General features: G+C 36.5%; 1 protein-coding gene across 2 annotated transcripts in view; it reads right to left on the reverse strand.

Moving 5' to 3' along the window:
- Window positions 1–22,370, reverse strand: part of LOC127453070 (chloride channel protein 1-like) — a 36,348-nt gene that overhangs the window by 9,726 nt on the left and 4,252 nt on the right. The window contains exons 2-17 of one of the 2 annotated variants that reach the window (XM_051719089.1): window positions 15,481–15,700; window positions 15,151–15,282; window positions 14,558–14,686; window positions 13,816–13,949; window positions 13,351–13,428; window positions 10,834–10,912; window positions 9,951–10,076; window positions 9,697–9,781; window positions 7,920–8,021; window positions 7,672–7,756; window positions 7,041–7,196; window positions 3,279–3,348; window positions 2,810–2,920; window positions 2,476–2,689; window positions 772–905; window positions 186–367 (exon numbers count right to left, since the gene is read on the reverse strand). In XM_051719089.1, coding sequence (XP_051575049.1) covers window positions 186–367; window positions 772–905; window positions 2,476–2,689; window positions 2,810–2,920; window positions 3,279–3,348; window positions 7,041–7,196; window positions 7,672–7,756; window positions 7,920–8,021; window positions 9,697–9,781; window positions 9,951–10,076; window positions 10,834–10,912; window positions 13,351–13,428; window positions 13,816–13,949; window positions 14,558–14,686; window positions 15,151–15,282; window positions 15,481–15,700 — 2,037 coding nt within the window. Of the gene's footprint in view, window positions 1–185; window positions 368–771; window positions 906–2,475; window positions 2,690–2,809; window positions 2,921–3,278; window positions 3,349–7,040; window positions 7,197–7,671; window positions 7,757–7,919; window positions 8,022–9,696; window positions 9,782–9,950; window positions 10,077–10,833; window positions 10,913–12,678; window positions 12,758–13,350; window positions 13,429–13,815; window positions 13,950–14,557; window positions 14,687–15,150; window positions 15,283–15,480; window positions 15,701–22,370 lie in introns of both variants that reach the window. The other variant, XM_051719090.1, reaches the window with a different exon arrangement.

Consider the following 22,370-nt stretch of genomic DNA (forward strand, 5'->3'; position numbering starts at 1 on the left):
GCTTGAAATTAATTTTGCTTTGTATAACTCGTTGTTTATCGGTGTCAGAGCAGAGAACTTAAAATCCACTTCTGAGCATACCAAATACAAAACAAAAGTGATCTGTTAGGGGGTCTTTCAGGAATGACAGTGTGTGAGAATACTTCTGTAGTTCCCATGATAAGCCCCTTGAACCCTCCTCTTACCTTCTCCCCATTATCCTCTCCAACCTCTTCATCCACAAAGGCGAAGGACTCCCAGCTGACCTGTGACCCCGGGCTGGGCACATCCTCACCCTGGTTGTAAACCCGCCTCTCTGCTGAGAGCCACCAATCAAAGGAGGCCTGAAGCTCACATCTCTCAATGGAGCCCAATAGAATCATTGACTCTGACAATGAGGGAAAAAAAAATAATCCTTTTTCATCAATTTCAAATATTTGGGAAATATTCCATTAATATCTGTTTTTTCCTCCTTGTTCATTGTCATATGCAAGTCATATATTCAGTATCACACATTTGTCCTTCAGCTGTCACACAAATGCAAACACACGTTGTTTTAAATGTACTGTACATTAATTATATTATTTTACATAAAAACATTTAAAAAAATCAAGTTAATTGAAAATCAGTAACTGTAATCTGATTAAAATAATTTAAAATGTAATTCTTAACACTACTTTTTGAACAAAATTAATTCAGTTACTGTAACTGATTAATTTGAAATCAGATTACACCCAACACTGCTCAGAATAATCTGTAATATTCATTCAAAGTGTCATCAGCATCCCAAACCTTTGGAGTCAACAAGTGGGATGGTTTTGAGGGATGTGGTTTCCAGTAGATTTTTCAGCTCGCTGTATGTGGACTGAGGTGACAGAAACTTTATTTTCTTCACCATGATGTCTTCCACAAAGATATTATATTTACTGTCATGGAGAGAAAAAGAGATATTTTATGTCAAGTGCAAAATAGTTTCTGTCCATCATTTCTTCATTTCCTTTGTGTGATTCAAAATCCCCAAATAAAACTCTAAAGAAATAATATTTGAAGGGAAAGGAGGACAAAGATACTATATTCAAATCAGAGATGCAGAAAAGAAAATTATATTTAGAATCACAATATTTTTACCCTATAATATTGTATTGATTTCCTACTACCATGAATCAACATTTTACGTTACATTTCACATTCATATTTTTGCGAACCCCCACTCGCAAAATGTGAGAAGCAAATGTGAGAAGGCTTAATTATTTCTATTATTTCTATTCAACAAAACTGCTAACTCAGAAGTAAGAGCAGAAATTTATAACTCAGGATTTCTACCCATTCAGCATCGTAGACAACAAAGCTCTAAGTGTTATGATAAACACGTTGGAACCAAGAAATGCTATTCCCTCACATTGTTTTTTACTGACACTGACATGCCTATCAACGCTATTTCTATGGCTCTGTGAGCACTCATTGCACAAAGCACAAGTCTTTTATAGATGATTATTACATGGCTCTCTGGAATCCTCGATTCTGATTGGTCAATGGCTCCATCTAGCGGTCTGGTATTTTTGAGTAACAACCGCACATCCCTTCTTAAGACCGCTCATCCGGGTTTTGTGAATTTGCAAGGCATCTTTCCCACTTCTCGGTCACTGCATGATCACTACAAGTAAGCTAATAAAACAATTTCAACTCAAATCAGTGTTTCATGTGCATTTATTTATTGGCAAGTAGTCTTGTAATAAACTGGAAATGAGCAGTCAGATGTTTGTTTACAGAACTCTGATGCAAACCAGAGGTGGATTTCAGCTGTTCAGTGATTTATTTCTTCTCACATAATTATATAATTTCAATTCAAATCAAAGTTTCATGTCCATTTATTTATTCATTTGGCAAGTAGTCTTGTAATAAGCTGGGTAATGTACAATAAGACATTCATTAATTACAAAATAAACACCAACAGAACTCTCACACAAACCGGAGGTGGATTTCAGCTGTTCAGTGATATATTTCTTCTCACATAATTATATAATTTCAATTCAAATCAATGTTTCATGTCCATTTATTTATTCATTTGGCAAGTAGTCTTGTAATAAGCTGGGTAATGTACAATAAGACATTCATTAATTACAAAATAAACACCAACAGAACTCTCACACAAACCAGAGGTGGATTTCAGCTGTGCAGTGATTTCTTCTCAAATAATGACATAATTTCAACACAAATCAATATAAATAAAGTCAATGTATTTATTTATTTGGTTAGTAGCCATGTAATAAGCATGTAATAAGCATTTATTATGTAAGGGATAATGTACAGTTAGCCGGTTGTTAATGCATAATAAACCTGGCTGATGCAAGACCCCAGGGTTTATTTTGTGATAACAACCGGCCGTCTGTACGTTATCTCTTACATAATAAACAAGTGAAAGAATGCAATTTATCACAGTTTCATGATATATTGTATACCCCATCTAAATATGCCACTCTCCAGTGGGAGTGCTACCTGATGTGGCCAATGCCGAGCTCAGGGAGATAGGGCAGTTTCTTGACCTGGATGATGGAGTCATAAAGAGAAGGCTGGAGACCCTGAGCCACCATGTTGGCGAGAATCACGGCGACCATCATGGGCAGGATGTGTGCAATCTGCCCCGTCAGCTCAAAACAGATCACTGCTGTGGAAACCGTGTGTGTGACTGCCCCGGTCATAGCTGCTGCACCTACAGGATAAAGAATTTAAAGAAGAACATTTGGAGAAAAGTGGAAAAAGGTTTTATTTTAAGACCAATGATGGATGTTAGAGGTGTGTAGGATTGTCAGGAAGGGGAATGTTTGCAGACCGATCACTGCGTAGCCTCCAGGCAGGATTTGATACACAATCCCATCAAACAGAATTCCATTCGGGAAGAGTGTGGCCATGATCTCACCCACCAAACGGCCGAATGCTGCTCCTGCTTGTTTCAGAAACATTTTATCACGCTCACATTTCATTTAACATAAATATACTGTATGAACATGGTTCATCTTTAGAACTACACAGAACAAAAAATAAACACACTTGCAGGTAGGCACATTAAAGTTGGAAAATATTACAAAGAAAGAAGAAAAAATCCTACATGCTGCCATAACTGGCAAGATTTCCAATATTTATTGAAGCAGCAACAACAAAAAAAAAACTGCAGCTTCAATAAATAAAGGATTTTGTGCAAGCTACAGCAGTGTTGGATTTTTTCCAACTAAAAACCTGAATTCATCTGTGAATATTTTTAAGTTGTAATGAAAGGGTAGATGGAAAAATGAATGACTGACCCAGGATAAAAACAGGCATGAAAGCTCCAGAAGGGACAGGCATTGTTGTAGAGACCGCAGACATCCAGAACTATGTGTGAATGAAAGAGCCAGAAAAATTTACCAACCTGGTCTCACAGAATCACGTTACAAACTTAAATTTTTGCAAGTGGCTCGTTTTTTGTATTGTACTGCTGAATTGAACACAATTTCAGGCTTTCAGCTGTTAAGAGCGGATCGCATCGCGGAGTTAACGGGGAAAACGAGAGGCGGTGGAACATACTTTTACATCAATGAAAGTTGGTGTACAGATGTAACAACGTTAAAAAGGATGTGCTGTCCTAATTTGGAAGCACTCTTTATTAACTGTAAGCCTTTCTACTCGCCGCGGGAGTTTTCCTCATTTACTCTGGTGAGTGTGTACATCGTGCCAAACGCGTGTTTGAACACAGCGCTGCAACAGCTGACTGATCAAATCACAGACACGGAACAACAATATCCGGACTCACTTATTATTATTCTTGGGGATTTTAACAAAGCAAACCTCACATGTGAACTGCCCAAATAAAAACAGCACATTACATGCCCAACCAGAGACAGAAATATACTGGATCACTGCTACACAACAATAAAGGATGCATATCGCTCTGTTCCTAGAGCAGCTTTGGGACTATCTGATCACTGTCTGGTTCATCTTCTTCCAACCTACAGACAGAAATTAAAATCTGCTAAGCCTGTATTAAGGACTGTAAAGAGATGGACCAACGAAGCAGAGCTGGAACTACAAGCCTGCTTTGACTGCACTGATTGGAGTGTTTTTGAGGCTGCAGACACCAATCTGGATGAGCTCACAGATACTGTTACATCATATATCAGTTTTTGTGAGGATATGTGCATTCCTACTAGGACTTATTTAACATTAACAACGACAAACCATGGTTTACAGTGGAACTCAGGCAGCTTCGTAAGGCCAAAGAGGATGCTTATAGAGTTGGGGATAAAGTCTTGTACAATCAGGCCAGGAACACACTGAATAAGGGAATCAGAGTGGCTTAAAGAAGATACTCTGAGAAGCTGAAAAACAAGTTTTCAGCTAACGACACTGCATCAGTCTGGAGTGGCATGAAACAACTTACGAATTACAGGACTCCTGCCCCCAACCCTGTGGTGGACCAACAACTGGCTGATGACCTGAATGTGTTCTACTGTAGATTTGAAAGGCCCAATCTCACACCCCACACCCACTCTGACCTTCACTTCACACAAACACCAACACCTCCTGCAACCCCACTCCTCCCCCCTCCTGCTACTCAACCTGCACTTAAGATCTGTGAATATGATGTGAGCCACGTCTTTCGACAGCAAAGGATAAGGAAAGCACAGGGCCCAGATGGCGTTTCACCTGCATGTCTTAGATCCTGTGCTAACCAGCTGGCCCCCATCTTCACACAGATCTTCAATAGATCACTGGAGCAGTGTGAAGTCCCATGCTGCTTCAAACATTCCACTATCATCCCCATCCCAAAGAAACCAAAAATCACAGGACTTAATGACTACAGACCTGTCGCCCTGACGTCTGTGGTCATGAAATCATTTGAGAGACTGGTGTTGACCCACCTGAAGAACATCACTGAACCCTTTCTAGATCCCCTTCAATTTGCTTATCGAGCAAACAGGTCTGTGGATGATGCAGTCAACATGGGATTGCATCATATCCTGCAACATCTGGACAGACCAGGGACATATGGAAGGATCCTTTTTGTGGACTTCAGTTCAGCTTTCAACACCATCATCCCAGCTATATTCCAGAATAAATTACACCAACTCTCTGTTCCCTTGTCTATCTGTCAGTGGATTACCAGCTTTCTGACGGACAGGCCGCAGCTTGTGAGACAGGGGAAACTCACTTCCAGCACCTGTACAATCAGCACTGGTGCCCCCCAGGGATGTGTGCTCTCCCCACTACTCTTCTCCCTCTACACCAAAGACTGCATCGCCAAGGACCCCTCTGTCAAGCTCCTGAAATTTGCAGATGACACCACTGTCATCGGCATCATCCGAGATGACGATGAGTCTGCATACAGAAGGGAGGTTAAACAGCTGGCTGTCTGGTGCAGTCAAAACAACCTTGAGCTGAACATGCTAAAAAAACGTTGGAGATGATTGTGGACTTTAGAAGGAACACCCCAACACTGACCCCCCTCACCATTCTAAACAGCACTGTGGCAGAAGTGGAGTCACTCAGGTTCCTGGGCACTACCATCTCACAGGACCTGAAGTGGGAGACCCACATTGACTCCATTGTGAAAAAGGCCCAGCAGAGGTTGTACTTCCTTTGCCAGCTGAGGAAATTCAACCTGCCACAGGTGCTGCTGATACAGTTCTACTCAGCAGTCATTGAGTCTGTCCTCTGCACTTCAATAACTGTCTGGTTTGGTTCAGCTACGAAATCAGACATCAGAAGACTACAAAGGACAGTTCGGAATGCTGAGAGGATTATTGGTTGCCCCTTGCCCCCCCTTCAAGAACTATACACTTCCAGAGTGAGGAGAAAGGCTGGAAAAATCACTCTGGACCCCACTCACCCTGCCCACTCCCTTTTTGAACTGTTGCCTTCTGGCCGACACTTCAGAGCTCTGAGCACCAGAACTGTCAGTCACAGGAACAGTTTTTTCCCTCAGGCTATCCATCTCATGAACAGTTACATTGCCCCATTGAGCAATAACTATGTGCAATACACAGTTTAGTCTTTCTTATATTTCTCCAACACATCCAACCTCTTCTGCCATTTCATTCCTCTGAAAAAAAAAAAAAAAAAAAAATTTGCACTGTACATAACAGATTTGTATTTACACTGTACATAACAGATTGTATTAGATTTGCACTATCCATGTGTATGTGTGTATGTATGTATGTGTGTGTCTGTACGTATGTGTATAATTATTATTTTTTTTGTATTATTATCTATGTCTTGCTGCTGTTTTTGTATTGTTTTTGTATGGTTGTACACTGGAAGCTCCTGTCACCAAGACAAATTTCTTGTTTGTGTAAGCATACTTGGCAATAAAGCTCATTCTGATTCTGATTCTGATTCTAAAGGAGCTGCAACAACAATTACTTTTTGTAAAATGGCAAATTATCAGTTGATAAACTCTTATTGTTTTCCCAAGTTCCTCACACATCACTATCTAATGACATCAAAACACTCTACTACTATAACACATGACTTATAAGGCGATTTGTTCTATTCTTTGTATTACATAACCAAATACATTTAGAAACTTGTTCAAGTGCAATCAAAATGGACAGTAGCTCAACTGATAGAGCATTGCACTTGCACTGCAAAGGACCAGGAAATGAGTCCTGAAGAGCACACGAGTCGACACGTGAGTCTGAGTGAGCTTAGCTTAAACGTTTAGGGTAGGTAGGTTTTATTGATTTAAAACCCGAAAGAGCATTAACCTTAAAAATCTCATCTGTATTCATCTTACATTAGCTTTTATGACACTATCAGTTAGGTTCTGGTTTAAGGTTTTGGGTAGGGAGTTTTTCTTGATTTAAAATTCATTACAGCATTAACCTCAAAAACCTGATCTAATTGGGAGAAAATGTTACTTACTTTTAGCATCACACAGTGGACGTTTCATTTCGGAATGGCCGAGATATGGAGCGTGACGAGATAAGGAGCCACGTAATATCATTTGCAAAAATGTCGACAGAGTCAAGTATTTTTCATGAGACCAAGATCATCTATGAGGAAGGGAAAGATTTGAAATTGAGCACCTTCATGATGAAGAAGCAGAGGAGGATGACGAAAACGCTGACTTGTGGATGGAGCCAGATGGCAGAGCGGCCCAGTCCGGGCGGGGCCGGGGAGCCCCAGATTTTCGTCCAGGTGAAGTTATCAAACAGCGAATTAATGCATTCTCTGGGCATCAACTGTGTAACACAAAAGAAACCTTAAACACCCTTAAATACTCTCACCATGTGACTCACCAGACCACACCAGACCAGCAGAATCTAAGGACTCATTCATGAGTTATCAGTCAGGGGACAAAATGGCACACTAAGCCATCTAGCCTAGGCTAAATTTAATTCAAAAGAAATGGAGATACAAGGATGAGTATCGAGTGTTAGGAAAAGAAGTGACATGTTTTTCTCATTTTGAATGGTGCAGTAAAATGTACAGTATGTATGTCTGCTTTGTGGCAGTGTAATCTCAATTTATAAGATCAATTTAAAGGCAACAACACTAATAAAAACCAAGAAATCCAGTATATGTTCAAAGGGTGCTTCTAAAATGTGGCTCTTACAAAAAAAAATGAAAGGAATAGCTCCTGAAATGGTTACGTTTAAGTACCAGAGCTCTGTGAACTGCTATTTGAAATGTATGCGTATATGAGTGAATACACACCTCTCCAGCCATGAACTGGCCGAAACCCGGAGGAAACGTGATGGAGGCTATAATTAGTGTCACGGCACCGGGATAAATCAACCGACTAGAACAAACAAACATAAACAAGCAAATTAGCACTGTGATGGTGTAAAATCCACATCTTGAGGTCAAAAAATTTAACTGTCAATATAATATGCAATACAGGTGTAATAACAGAATAACAAATGCTTTATAAAGTGTTTATTCATGTATAATTGATGACTTGCTGTTTTGTAAGGAAGCGCGTGAGAGCTGTCGGTCTCCTCATGATCAGAACCACCTGTCTGTTCAGATACACAAAGAACGCTCCTAGAAACCCACATGATATCCTACACACACACACACACACACACACACAAATACAATTTGAAACATTTCAGCACTACACAAAGATTAAGAAATTTTTTAGGTTTCAAATTTAACAACAGTGATTGAAACATGTCCATAGTTATTGTGATGAATTACACCTGTAGTTAGTCTGTTAGGACATATGTTGAGGGCACAGATGTAATAAATGGTCCTAAATGTAGTGTTAAAAGCCCTAAATGTAATACAATTTGGTCCTAAATGTAACAAAAGCCCTAAATGTAACAAAAATGTGGTCCTAAATGCAATAAAGGCTCTAAATATAATAACTTTTGGTCCTATATGTAATGGAGGCTCTCTATATAATAACTTGTGGTCCCAAGCGTAATAACAGGCATAAATGTAGTAACTTGTTGCTAAATGTAATAAAGATTTGGAATGAAATTATTTTTGGTCCTGAATGTAACAAAGGCCCTAAATGTAATAATTCTTTAATTTTATACCAATGAACCATTTACCAGTTAGAGTTATAAGATGTTTACAGCTCCTACAAGCCATTTTTTAATGAGTGACTACATGCATTTCGTCAGTGTACTTAGTAAATACATATATACAAACGCAAGCTTAAACTAGTTTACCTAAAATATATACCAAACACCAATCTAGCACATTTATATGAAGAAAAGCAAAATTCTAAACATGCCACAGACTTCTTTTGATAGTTCACACCACACTTGGAGCAGCACTGTTCTTTTGACAACTCTGGCAATAAGACATACTCCCCCTTTTCATCTCACTATAACAGCTTGTTGCTGCTTCATGAATAATGGCATTTAAGTTTTTTATTAAAACACGTATGAATAGTTGTTTATTAAACATTTATTACATTACATGCCAGTCACCCTTATTATTCCTCTTTATATAAGTGCATATCAATGCATCTGGAAATTAATTATGAGTCATTAATAAACCTAAACAAAGGGAACAAATGAACTTTGTAAAGTGTTACCATTATTACATTTAGGACCAAAAGGCTTTTATATTTACAACATTTTATGCCCAACAGTTATTTTATTTATACACTTCATTGTATTTACAACCAAAAATTAAGTAGCCTACCCCTTAATTAAATTTAGGACCGAAAGTGTGTAGAGTCTTCATTACTGTACATTTAAAACCAAATGTTATTTCATTAAGGGTGTTTATTGCATTTACAACCAAAAGTCATTAAATTAAGCCTCCTTAATTATATTTAGGACCAAAAGTGTTTGCATTTAGGGTTCTTGTAACATACAGGACAAAAAGTTATTACAGTACATTTACCTGTAGGTCCTTTATTACATTTAGACCCAAACATTATTACGTTTAGGACTAACAGGAATTACACTTAGGACATTTAGGACCAAATATTATTACATCTAGGGCCTTTACATTTAGGACCAGTTAATGCATTTTAGCCCTACACACCTGTGTGAACTTACAATCATTAAAATTGACCTTTGGAGCATTTGGGGGGGGAAATGGCTAAGAGAAGCAAAGTTGTGAGAAAAGTCATCATTTGTTTGCAGATTCCACTTGGTTTAAGATTTTGTTAAGTAATGCAATGAAACTGAATTTAAAAAAAAGTGTGACGCAGATGTCCAAATTATAAGGGGCCACTCGATACACATTTAAATATGCACACACAAACTCACTCACCCGATTACTGCGAAAGCGGGCAGTTCTTGCAGGTCAAAGGGGAAATCCATACGGAAGTTTGTACGGAACAGCGCTGTTATAGTGACTGAGGAAGGAAAACATGAGAGTATTTCAGCAATATTATACTGTATTTCATTTGTGGAGATCACTAAGCAGTGGACAGCTTGACATATAGCATGAAATTAATTAATTACTCAATTATCATATCCTCGTGTTTGTGTGTGTGTGTGTGTGTGTGTGTGATTCAGACCCACCAGAATCTTTGTTCCACACTGACAGTACTCTGAATATGAAGGCACTGAACGTAGCAGCAAAATATCCTCTCCAGTAATTCCTCACTGCAAAATATGTTGATGTGACCTCAATACTGAACAGCACACCTGAGAGATAGAAACAGAAAGAGAACAAGAATAATCATAGAGAAAAGAAAAAGAGATTAAAAAGTTAAATAGCAAAAAAGGCAAATGAAAGTACAGGAGAGAATTTTGAGAGAGTAGGAGTTAAAAGAATATTGTCTCTCTTGGTGAAGCTGAAGTGCGTAACTTCTGTGCCATTAGCGTCACCAAACGGTATTGCAAAAATAATCAGTTTTCAAACAAGTTCTATGTGTCTATCACTGGGATTGGGATGCTCGAACAAACAGAGCAAAGTTTTAATGCGACCAAAATAGATCCACAGCATATACACTTTTCTGGGAAATCAACCAACAAATAGCTTACTTACAGCTATTTCTATTTAGCCGAGATAAAGAAAGTATTTTAACATTGAAACAATTGCACACTTGACTTCACCTTTAACATCTTAGCACAGAAAAAACTAATCTGAGTAATGCATGCTCAGAGAATTAATATACATACACAAACACTTAAAAATCCACAGACACTCTTAGAGATGAAAATGTTTTATCACGTACTCCTCTGAGTACAGTATATCCACTGTTTAAAATACAATGTAAAACGTGCACAACATATAAATGAATAACATACGGGTGCTTTTAACTGTGAGGTGTTGATGAGGTTAATTATTCAACAGGCATCAAGCTAAAAGGGAACAGGAAGAAAAGAAGTTCTTAAATCAACAGAGAGAGAGAGAGAGAGAGAGAGAGAGAGAGAGAGAGAGAGAGAACAGGAGATTTACCTCCAAGGGGAGTCCCAAAACAGCAGCCCACCCCAACAGCACATCCTACTGTCAGTATGTCTGTGTAACTATAGGGGTTCTACTGACACCAGAGAGATTTTTTTTGGGGGGGGGGGGGGTTACAGGGGAGGGAAATGAAGGGATGTAAAAGAGAAGAATAGATAAGAAATGTCAGTGAGTACATTGCATGGGAAGGGAGAGAAGTAAAGATGAAAGAGGAAAAATAAAAAAGGACAAGAGATGGAATAAAAAAAAGAAAAGAAAGAGAATGATGGATAAAGGGAAGCAAAGGAAAAACAAAGGGTAAAGTGAATAAATACAGTGAAAAGTAAAGAGCCAACTGTGTGGATTCATCCAATGTGGCAAAGAAAAGGCAAACCAAGGCTTTTTACACACACCAGCTGCATAAACTCAGAATAAAAAGAGAGAAAAGAGAGAGATGAACATCAGCTGTGTTTTCTCTCTTTGTTATGAAGGGTGTCTCCTCCTGACACCCAACAAAAACACATTTGCCATTTAGGGTTGTTGTTGTTTTTCACATTTAGAGGCATATGACTAAATAAATAAATCAATAAAACTCTTATATTTTATTTGGTGCCTTCTGTAGATGGCACCAGGTGTCAGATATTAACAAATATTGAATGAACAGTGGCTGCACATAATAGGAATTTAATCAAAATGAGTATTTTTCAGCACTTTGGCACAGAAATCTGAACTTCGACTAAACATACATGAACCAAACCTGTATATAGGTTCTAAGTTATGTTATTAAATATTTTACAGAATGCTTTTTATACAGTATTTACATCCTGATTTATTAAACAATTTGTGTAAACATGAGCCAAAACGGACCAACCTTCAGGTCCAGGGTTGCCACCCTTTTTGACCCATGAATTTACATGACATTTCCAGGCGTTTGTGATTTCTGGATAAAGATCCAATTGACTGAAAATAAAGAATTGACTGAAAATAAAGATTCAAATAGAACATTAGGCTCTACAAGAAAGTTTTCCTCTACACAAGAGCAAATATACATCTCATGAAAAATCTTGAGAAATATATATTCACTCAAGAAATTTCCATGACTTTTGAAATGTTATTAATTTCTCTGACTTTTCCTGGCCTGGAAACACAATTTTAAAATCTCCTGATATTTCCTGGTTTTCCATGGCCGTGGGTACCCTGAACCTTATACAGAGTGTCTCATTTACTATTTACCTTTTTTTTTATTTATTTTTTTTATAAACATTTTTTGAGGTCACTTGTAATACAAAAACAATATTGCATTAATTGCAATAGTGAGGGTAATAACTTGGCTAATAAATAATAATAACTAATAAAGTTTCAGATGAATATCTCATTTTAAATTGGAATACTGATAATTTCTTTTTAACGTCATTCACTTGTAGTGTCTCCAAAACAGGTGAAAACACATGCCCTTAGCCTTATAGACCAAAGAAATCGTGTTTTATTGGTACAAAAAAAATCAGACCCTGCTTTGAAAAAGAAATACATTTTTTATAATTGGCAAAAAAAGAAAAAAAATCAAAGACATAAGATAATATTAAGTAACATAACTATGGTTCCTCTTTCCATAAAATGTGCTGAATTGTGATGTCAGACAATGTTAACAACAGTTATGGCCAATCCCCTAAATATTTAGTATCTCTGAAAAGCCCAAGATGTCCTCTTTAAAATAAAGTGGGACTTAGTGTGGCATCTGGGATCAGAGAAATTATAAAACAAATGTCATCTACAGAGGACAAAACAGAATTGCTGGATCTTGGAAGGTTATGTACATGGTACAGAGCAATGCATTCCGGATAATAAATGGTCGTGACTTGCCTCCCACTGGGGCGGCGAAACAGGTAGCCACTCCAACCGCACAGGCACACACCAGCAGATCCTGAACATGGGCACTATTCTGGGTGATTTGGGTGGGGTTAAAATTACAGCGTCAGGACACACACATTCACAGTTATTACACATGCCAAAAAATACCATCACATATTAATAAAGACCTAATGAGCTGTTAGAGGAGACATAGAGAGACATTTAGACACTTGCAAAGACACTTAGACATGCAGCTGCATTATGTTAAACTCAGTTTATTAATATCCAAGATCTGTTCATCATAACCCTTAAAGGTGACGTGTGTAATTTCTGTGCCACTATAGCAACACCAAACGAAACTGCAAAAACAATCAAACAGGTTTCTCAAACACTCCCCCTAACATTGGTCAGCCAAACAGATAGTCCTGACCCAAAATGTATTTTAACTTCTAAAAAACTGCACATTTCATCTTTAACTGCTCCTGAGAGACCAGTTTTGGAATCCATATAGAGGTACTAATAAAACAACCCTTATAAAGGCTGAGGTAGAGTTGGAATTATTGTGCCAGTAAGAGGTTACATGATATTTGATCAGCCATATAGGTCAGCAGCTTCTGAAGAGTAAACAAACATACACTCATGCCACATACACAAACTCACAAACTCAGCGGGGCTGATTTTTACCTCATACACACCAGTGAAGATGGACATGACCCTGCTCAGCACTGCCGCACATATACTGGCAATATGCACAAAAGGACCCTGAGGATTCATTTAATTGAGGTTATTAATCAAGAAAACACCAACAAAGATAAACGAGGAATTAATCTGTACTATATGTACACAGAGCGTTTTATATAACAAGTCAAAATTAATTTTCCTGAAATCCAAAAAGGGGGAAAGCAATTAGTACAACTGATAAGCAAGATAACCGAACTAATTGATCGAGGAATATGAGATATATTTAGAAAGAGAAGACAGACAGACAGACAGAGGCAGACAGACAGAGGCGGGCGGATGGACAGACAGACAGACAGACAGACAGACAGACAGACAGACAAATAGATATTTGGATCAATATTCATACTGAGATTCTTTTAATATATTATATTATATTAAATGAAAAGAAAAGAAGCAAAACAGGTCAACCTCCTTTCCGATGGGCATGCCGCTGCCCAGACCCGCTGTAAGACCAATAACTTTAGCCACAAAAGCTTTGAGTGTGAGATACTCCTTTAACACAACACCTCTCAGAATAGTCTTGAGTTCAGGGATCCCAGAGCCTGAAGCACAGAGAGACAGAAGGAATAATGAGCATGAAATTAATCCATAAAATCACAGACACAATTTTACACAGTGTTTATCTTGTCACAGTGATTATAAAAAATGAAAAAGAAATTGCCATATATAATTTAGTCTGACATAAGGCTCAGAAGAAAGCTATCAAAACAACTGTAGCATGGAGAGGTGAAAGAACAAAAGAGAAAACGAGACCATAATTATCACATTTTGGTAAGACTTACGGTAGGAAGATTTAAAGTTTTGTGTGTTCTTGAGGTGGATTGAGGACAAAAAATACCCAAAGACTGAACAGAAAGAGTAATAGTAGGGAACAGATGACTAAATAGAGAATTAGAAAAAGTGGCGGATTTTAAAATCAATGTGAATTGCTTTACGCAACCCATTTTAATTCCGCAATGTGATGGATTTCTGAGTGAAACAGGATATTTAAAGCAAAAAAAATAAATAAAAAATAATAGGTCAGTTTTGATTTCATGTTGACTTAAAATGCTGTAAACAGAGATAAAAAATAAAGACGTACTGAACAAAGCGGTACAGAAAGAATACAGGGAAATAATACAGGAATACAAAGAGGATGAGAGGTACACACCTATTGCTTGAGGGGCGACCAGGTGGCAGAAGAGGGATGCAAACACAACAAGGATGATGGGATATGAGACCCAGGCCAGATATTGCAGAGCCACATTCCCTTTAAGCTCTCCATACATCCACTTATATGCTGCAAGAGACATTGAAATGTTCTGGGACACAATTTTTGCACACACTCAATGAAGTCACTGTCGGAACTCTAAAATGCTTTAACCGTTATAATCATGAGTTGCAAAGGAAAAATGGTATTAAAGTGTAGAAAATACTGATGTATTACATAACATCTGCATTTGAATTAAATGCAATGAAAGACTTCCATAACTAATAATTCATAAATTCATTACTTAGAATTCACTGAGTACATGTAAATATAATAGTACTGTCAAATATGTTGTGAAACTTTTCATGGCCTTCTGTCCATTAATGCTTAAATACAGGCTTCAAGTGTTACCAAAGAGGTTAATAAAATAAGTGAAAGCTGAACAGCTTATCATTATAACTCCCATCTAGCCACTCGTATCTGTGCCCTGCAACAAAAATTGCAATATTATCTTTCACACCTGACATTGGTATGGAATATGTCATGTTTTGTACCTTGTAGGCTCTTGGCACTGGCATAGTCCATGCTCCAGCTAACCAGAGCCATGGTGAGACCTAAAAGAACCAGGAAGATCCAGTCCTCCCCCAACTTTGTCACAATATACCTCTGGACTCGAGCCAGGCAGTCTGCAACACAAACACATTGGAATGGCTATTCACAGCCATCAGCTATAAGCTATTAGACATAACATACTATTTGAAAATGCAAGATTTGCTGGTTGTGGATTAAACAGACTGCTACTGTCCAGTATGTTTAAAACAGTGCACTTGATTTTTAGGTAAATAGAATGAATTTTCTAATCAATTTCTCCTTTAATCCCTCACCTTGGCATTTGGAATAGGGGCGGGGCTTCTTTATAGAGGAGGAGTGGCTTAAACCTGAAGTCATGGGCCCCGCCTCCAGGCTGACATGATGTGCTCGGCCGTGGCTTCTCCTTGTTACCTTGGCATTGCCGGCATGTCTCTTCCATTGCCTTTCAGTCAACAGACGTGTGGCCTCCCTTCTGGCAATATTACCCAGCTGCTCCCTGTATTCCCCATACAGCTGAGAGAGACAGTCAGAACACTATTAGCCATTATGCAGACATTAGTCATTATACACTACCCTTGAGCAAAATCACTTCGGGACTGGACGACATTATCCACAGTGAAGAGAATAAAAAAATCTGCTGCTACTGCAGTGAAAATTGCAAAACATTGGAGTGTGAGAGAAAATTATCTCTGAATTGCTTTGTGACTATGGCACCCATAGTTTGGTTGTTAGGAAAATCCTGACCTGAACCTTCCCCACATTTAAAAGCTGACATAAATTATTGCTATTGCGTTTTGAGTTTATATACATTGGCCCGAAATAGTCAATAAAACTAAAATATTGTTATATTGACTATTAAAATATAAAAAAATAATAGACACACTTTTCAAGCAGAAAACTTCATAAAAAGAAGTTTGTTAGGTTTCAAAGGATAAAACAGATTTATATTACTGTTGAAAATGAAGACAAAAAGCATTTTGATGGTTTCTTGTTGTCAAATGTTAGTGGAACATGTCCATAGTTAATGTGCTGAACTACACCTGTGGTTGCCCTGCTAGGACACCTGTGTAAAGTAATAGAAAAAATGGCTAGAATAGTGAAGTTAATTTTGAGAAAAGGTCTAGAATCATTTCTTTGCATTTTTTTTTTATTTTTTATTTTATCTAATGCAATGACATTCAGACGTTTTGAGAGTGACGTATATGTCCAAAAGTGTCAAAATATTTTTTGGACTAACTGTTTGTTCATTTAGATTGTATACATGGAAGTGCTTATGGAAGTGGGAATATGTAGTGAATCTATAAATGTGTGAGTGTGGTGGGGAGTTACAGTCATTTGTATATGTCAGACAGAAATAGTCAGGCTATGTCTAACAGGGCAGAATGGAAAAAGAGCTCCCCTGAATACCACACAAACCACACATACTGTATTCTCTCTCTCTCTCTCTCTCATACACACACACACACACACACACACAAACGCGTGCACGCGCGCACACACACAAACTTCGCCCCAAGAATTTACAGAACCCCCAAAACTGTATAAAAAGCAATACCGCACAAACCACAAAACGCCAACCCATCTAAAAGAAAGAACAAAGACATTAATGCAGAGCTACACAAACACAAGTGCAAATATCATGAGCTTTCATGATAAAAGAGCACACACTCTCAATATTGGCCAGTAAAGGAGGAAGTGATCCACCAAAATAGACATTCTTCACCTTCCTTTCACTACACTTAATACACACACATTCATGAGCAGCACAGACCCCACACGGTGCAAGACTGAAGGGATCAGATTCAGTCCACACATGTACACTCAAAAACAAGAAGTGCTCAATACAACATAAATATATTGTAAATGTATCTAATGTTCAAATGCATATAAATAAATTAGGTAACATAAATGAAAGGTGAATGTGAATTTTTAGTTAGCTGTTTTCAAAAAAATGTCATTGCTTGATAAAAATGTGGGAATTGTTTTTTTTTTTTTTAAAGGAAGCATGTTACAATTAAATTGTATTTTACAGTACATATACTTTCAGTATACTTACAGTGTACTTACCCAAGAAAGTAGTGAGTAATATTAGTTAACTACATGTACTTAATATGGGTTAAGCCTAGGGTTGGGGTTAGGTTTAGGGTTAGTACCTAGTAATTACTATAGTTGTTATAATTATATAGCAAGTAAATGTAGAACAGTACTGTAAAATAAAGTTCTACCAAAAAAAGAATGTATAAATGTGAGATTATAAAATTTCAAATAAGCTAGATTTAAAATTAAACAAGAACCCAGTTTTATATTTTCAGCTTCATAATTGCTGGTTTCTGAAAGCAGTATGAAGAGTTCAATTACTTTAAAATGTAAAGCTCAAAGTAAACATAAATGTAAATGCTTTCCAAATGAAGACTATTCCAAGGGGTTTTCTTTTTTTAATTATTTCCCCTTTTGCCCTTCTTCTAGTCTTAATTCTAACTTTGCTTGAAGTTAATACAGTGTATGTAATATACAGCACATTATATACTGTTATCTTCATTTTTGCTCATAAAAGTCCACAAACTTAAAGTTAACTGTATTAAAGTTATTGTTTATTAATAGTGGTAACACTAAGTAAGAATTTTCATGAATAAGTCATTCACAATTATCATAACGCTTAACAGATCTATAATTCATGTACATTAATGCATGACTAAATGTGAAAATATATGAATATACTTAAATAAGTTTCATGATATTTCTAAATAACTTGTGAATTGAGTTTAAAAAAAAATTTTTTTTTAAAGATTTACATATTTCAATTATGTAATACATTTCCATCAGAGTAGTCTTTATCAAATTAAATTAATGAAACTTAAATATATTTAAGTTTTATACATTTAAGTTTGTTAAAGTTTAACACAATTAAAATGCGTAAATCATAAAAATAGACTGAAATATTTGTGTGTGTATTAAATAATTACAATAAAAATAATACATTAAATAATAATCTGAATGAAGAATTATATAATGTAATGTTTGTTAATGACATATTAAAGGAAGTTTGAAAAGTTTTTAAAGTATTGTTATACAATTAATTAGAACAAAAGTCAAAAAGACTGCTAAATGTTCCTAATTAATGTATTTTTTAATTAAAAAATTGAATTTGGTATTTAATAGAGACAAATGCAAACCCACCTCATTTCTAGCTCCTGTATTATACATACTGTAAAGGAACTTGACATTCTTCCACAGATCATCTCACACTTATTGAACAGCATTTATTTATACACTACACTTGAACATATGCACACACATACACACACACACACACACACACTTATGCCTTTTTAAACCTTTCTCATCTATTACATGATCAGGACAGGTAAGAGACTAGAAACTTTGTGCGTGTGTGTGAGAGAGAGAGAGAGAACTCAAGGCTGTCGACATCATTGTCTCTTTAATTTTCTGAGGTCAATTCTCTGATTTAGAATGACAGCGTGAGAGAGACACAGAACAGAGAAACATTTACTTTACAAACATGTTCTCACTCTGTACAAAACACACTCTTTCCCTCTGCTCATCAGTTCCATCTGTTTTCCACATTCCTATAACTGATTTCCAGTTCACACTAAACTTCAAAGCCACTAAGGCCTAGCACTCCGAGGGCCTAACCTCTCTAACAACTCTCTATGTATACTGTACAACCACATATACAACCTCCAAACTTTTTCACCTTTCAAAAAAACAAACAACATCTTTGACACCTGAAAACTCAAAAATATATATATGTTTTAAAATATGTTCTAAACCCACAGCTTGTTTCTAATTTCTATAAAATCTGAGCGTATGATCACATTTACCTCAATCTTGACACACACCCAAACAATGATAGTGCTATTGTAATTTTTGGTCCATACAAGAGAAAATAATGAAAAAATTATTAAATTCACCAAGGATGAGACCAAGAACAAACCATCTCACAGCTCACCATTTAAATAATAGTGCAAAGATCAATTTTTTGCATATAAGACAAGCAAAATTCTACTTGACTCTTAAGGGATTTGAGGCAAAAAAAAAAAAAAAAAAGAGGCAGAGCAGAGTGAGTGAAAGTTGCTAACAGATACAAGCAGTGAAGGACATAGTGACTTTGAGAGTTAATTAAAAACACAGTTATAATGGTCAGTGTGTATGCATTTGCATGAGTGTGTGTAAGTGTGATAATATAATCTGACACTTTCACTGACAGACAGATCAGAAGATCAGGATAAACACTGATCATGCATTTCTCCAAACAGCAATCAACACAAGTACACATATAACCCCTTTTTTAGAAATATGTTTAAACTTAGTATTTGTAACAGATGTGCAACACAATGAGTAGCAGAAGTTCTACACAGAACCTTTTTTTCCCTGTCCAACATCATGTTTCATTAAGCTGTAACTTTTATTGATACATAATCATATAAATACATAGAAAAAATGGGTCCTGCACATGAAAACTTCTAGAACATAGACTGACTTTCAGCAGAAGAATTAAATTCTATTAAAGAATACTGCTTGTGAAAAAGAACAATAATATCCATTGCATTGGTCAATGCCTCCTTATCATTCAGCCATATGTAAGAATAATATTCTATTCCTGTGTAAAATAATACTGTTACCAATTAATATTTAAGCACACTCTCAATTTACAGAGATCTTTAGTTGAAATAAAAAATCATAATGATTTAATCTCACCAGAATCTGATCAAAATTCAGAACAGTCTCAAAGGTGTTGATGGGTTCCCTTATCATATTGTGCTCTCTTTCCCTCTGTCAGACTGCTTCTATCTTTTTACCTATGTTCCTCCTCTCTACCGCTCTATCCTTGTCCTTTTCACCTTCACAAAATATTCAAATATTAGTAACTTTATCTGCCTTACAGTGGGTGTCCTGTAGGTGAACACAAGCAAACCACATTACCCATAGTGCAGCGGACTTCATTCAGAGACTGTGATTGACAGTGGGCTGTCAGCAGCTGTTAATTCACATGGCTGTAGTTCCTAATCCTGAAGCTCTAGTCCACTGCACATATCTGGATGGTACTGACATGCTTTAGACCTAAAGTTAAGTGGGAGCGTTTTTCATGAGTCACTTCATTCACTGTCATCTGTGCTGTTAAATCTGCATTATTGGTTTTGATTTGTGTCTGCCGTTTCATGCTGCTCATCAGCTTTGCACAGGGATGTAAAATTATATTTGATCTGGAATTTTGTCACCAACATGGAAAATTCTGCCCACATAATGATGTAAAAAGCAGTATGAGATGGACATGTGGCCTGGCGAGTAGTGCCAATGCTTTAACATGTTGCCTTTTGGTGCTTGCACGAGCGACCCAGTTTGAATCAATCAAGTAATATGCCGATAGCATTCCCCCTGTTGTCCGTATAATTTCCTTTCACCTCTCCACTGAACATTCAAGCCACTTCGTATGAAAAGAAGTGCAATAATGATATAGGTAACACTTTTTAATAACTTTCATTAATAAGTCAATAACAAAAATTATTTCATCATCGAAATGCTTCATCTCAGCCTCAAACAGCATGACCACGGGAACATATTGCACACAAACGCAACACTTTCTCACTTTTTATCATTTGATTAGCTGGCTTTCTTTTTGGCTGGGAGTCAGGAAGCACAGGTTTTTACTAGTCAAGCTGGAAACAGATTTTTGTTTACAAGGCCCTGGGGTTGCTATAATTAGTTGATTTAAACTAAACCTGTCAAGAAAATGTCCTGGTCCTAGTTTACTCCAAAATCAAAAGAAACAAATGATACATAATATTTTGCAAATAGAAAGTGAAGGGCAATTGTGATCTTTACATTGTGACATTATTTTCGTGACAGTTACACACATTTAAATATAATTTAATAATATAATATACTAATTAAATAGTACATTTATTTTTACATCTAATACTCGCTAGGTACTGCATTTAATTTTCACTTAATTAAATTTTAAAAATCTTTGTACAACAGCATCTTTTTTTACTGTAATGCCAAAAAAAAAAAAAAAAAAAAAAAAGTGTTACAGTATTGAGAATCGTCATTGAAATTGAAATAGTTAAATGTCTGGATGCATTACGGTAATGAGAATTTACTGTACATTAGTGTCCTGAAAATAATCAGTAATAGTAAATAGTCGTAAATGCAAAAAATTATAATTTTCCTAAATCTAGGCTTAATTTTCTAACTACGGTCAGAAAATATAAAATATAATTTCTTTTTTGTATTGATATTGAAATATGACCAGAGCATTTTCTTCACAGACTTTTGTGAGAATCAACCAAATAGTGCTTTTCAGGACAAAAATACATTTGTCAGGTTACCTGAATCTTTGAAAAATATTCAAAGAGAACAGTTTTGTTTGTGGCAGAATTATATATTCCGCTTTGCTTTTGTTTTGTTTTTTTGAATTACACCTGTGAAATAATCAGTATTTATTACATTTGTACAGATAAAAATTATAATTACAAAGACATGTCAGACAGACAGACACTTCTTGAGATGCTTAACAGGCTCATTATTTAAATGTGCATTTATCTAATTAGAAATGTCATTAAACATTTATTCATGTATTTTCCTTTTTGAATCTACATGAACTACTGATTAGTTAAGCTTTATGCTATTGGAAGTTAATGAAAAGTTATATTAAAAGTGCCATGAAGATAAGAAACAGGCCACACAACCTTAAAAAAGAAGGCTGTTTTAGAAACTTATGATTCTAATATTATAGCGTAGCCTTTAATTTTAAAAACCTCACGAATATACAAAATCAAAGCCATGATCATAACTGTATTATTTGCATTTCTGCCCATTAATGAACTGAAAGTTCAAACACAACTCCTCTTCTTTCTCTTGCACATCTCCTCCACACACACACACATACACACACACTCTCTCTCTATTTTACTCTCAGTCTCTGTTCATTGCTGTCATTCAGCAGTCAGACTCCCAGAGGCCTCGCTGCTAAAGAAGAGGACATCCACAGCTGTGTGACCTGGAAGTGAAATCACTTAACTGTGCCCATTAAAAACAACACGTAGCGCTGTTCAACATATTCATAAGTAAACATTCCTGTAAATGAATACACATGAAGGCCTGTTTCACACCATACACATAAGCGGAGCTTCAGTGTAACTGCAACAGAGGCTTGTGTTAT

The sequence above is a fragment of the Myxocyprinus asiaticus genome, chromosome 15 (genome assembly GCF_019703515.2).
Source record: "Myxocyprinus asiaticus isolate MX2 ecotype Aquarium Trade chromosome 15, UBuf_Myxa_2, whole genome shotgun sequence".
NCBI lineage: Eukaryota > Metazoa > Chordata > Actinopteri > Cypriniformes > Catostomidae > Myxocyprinus > Myxocyprinus asiaticus.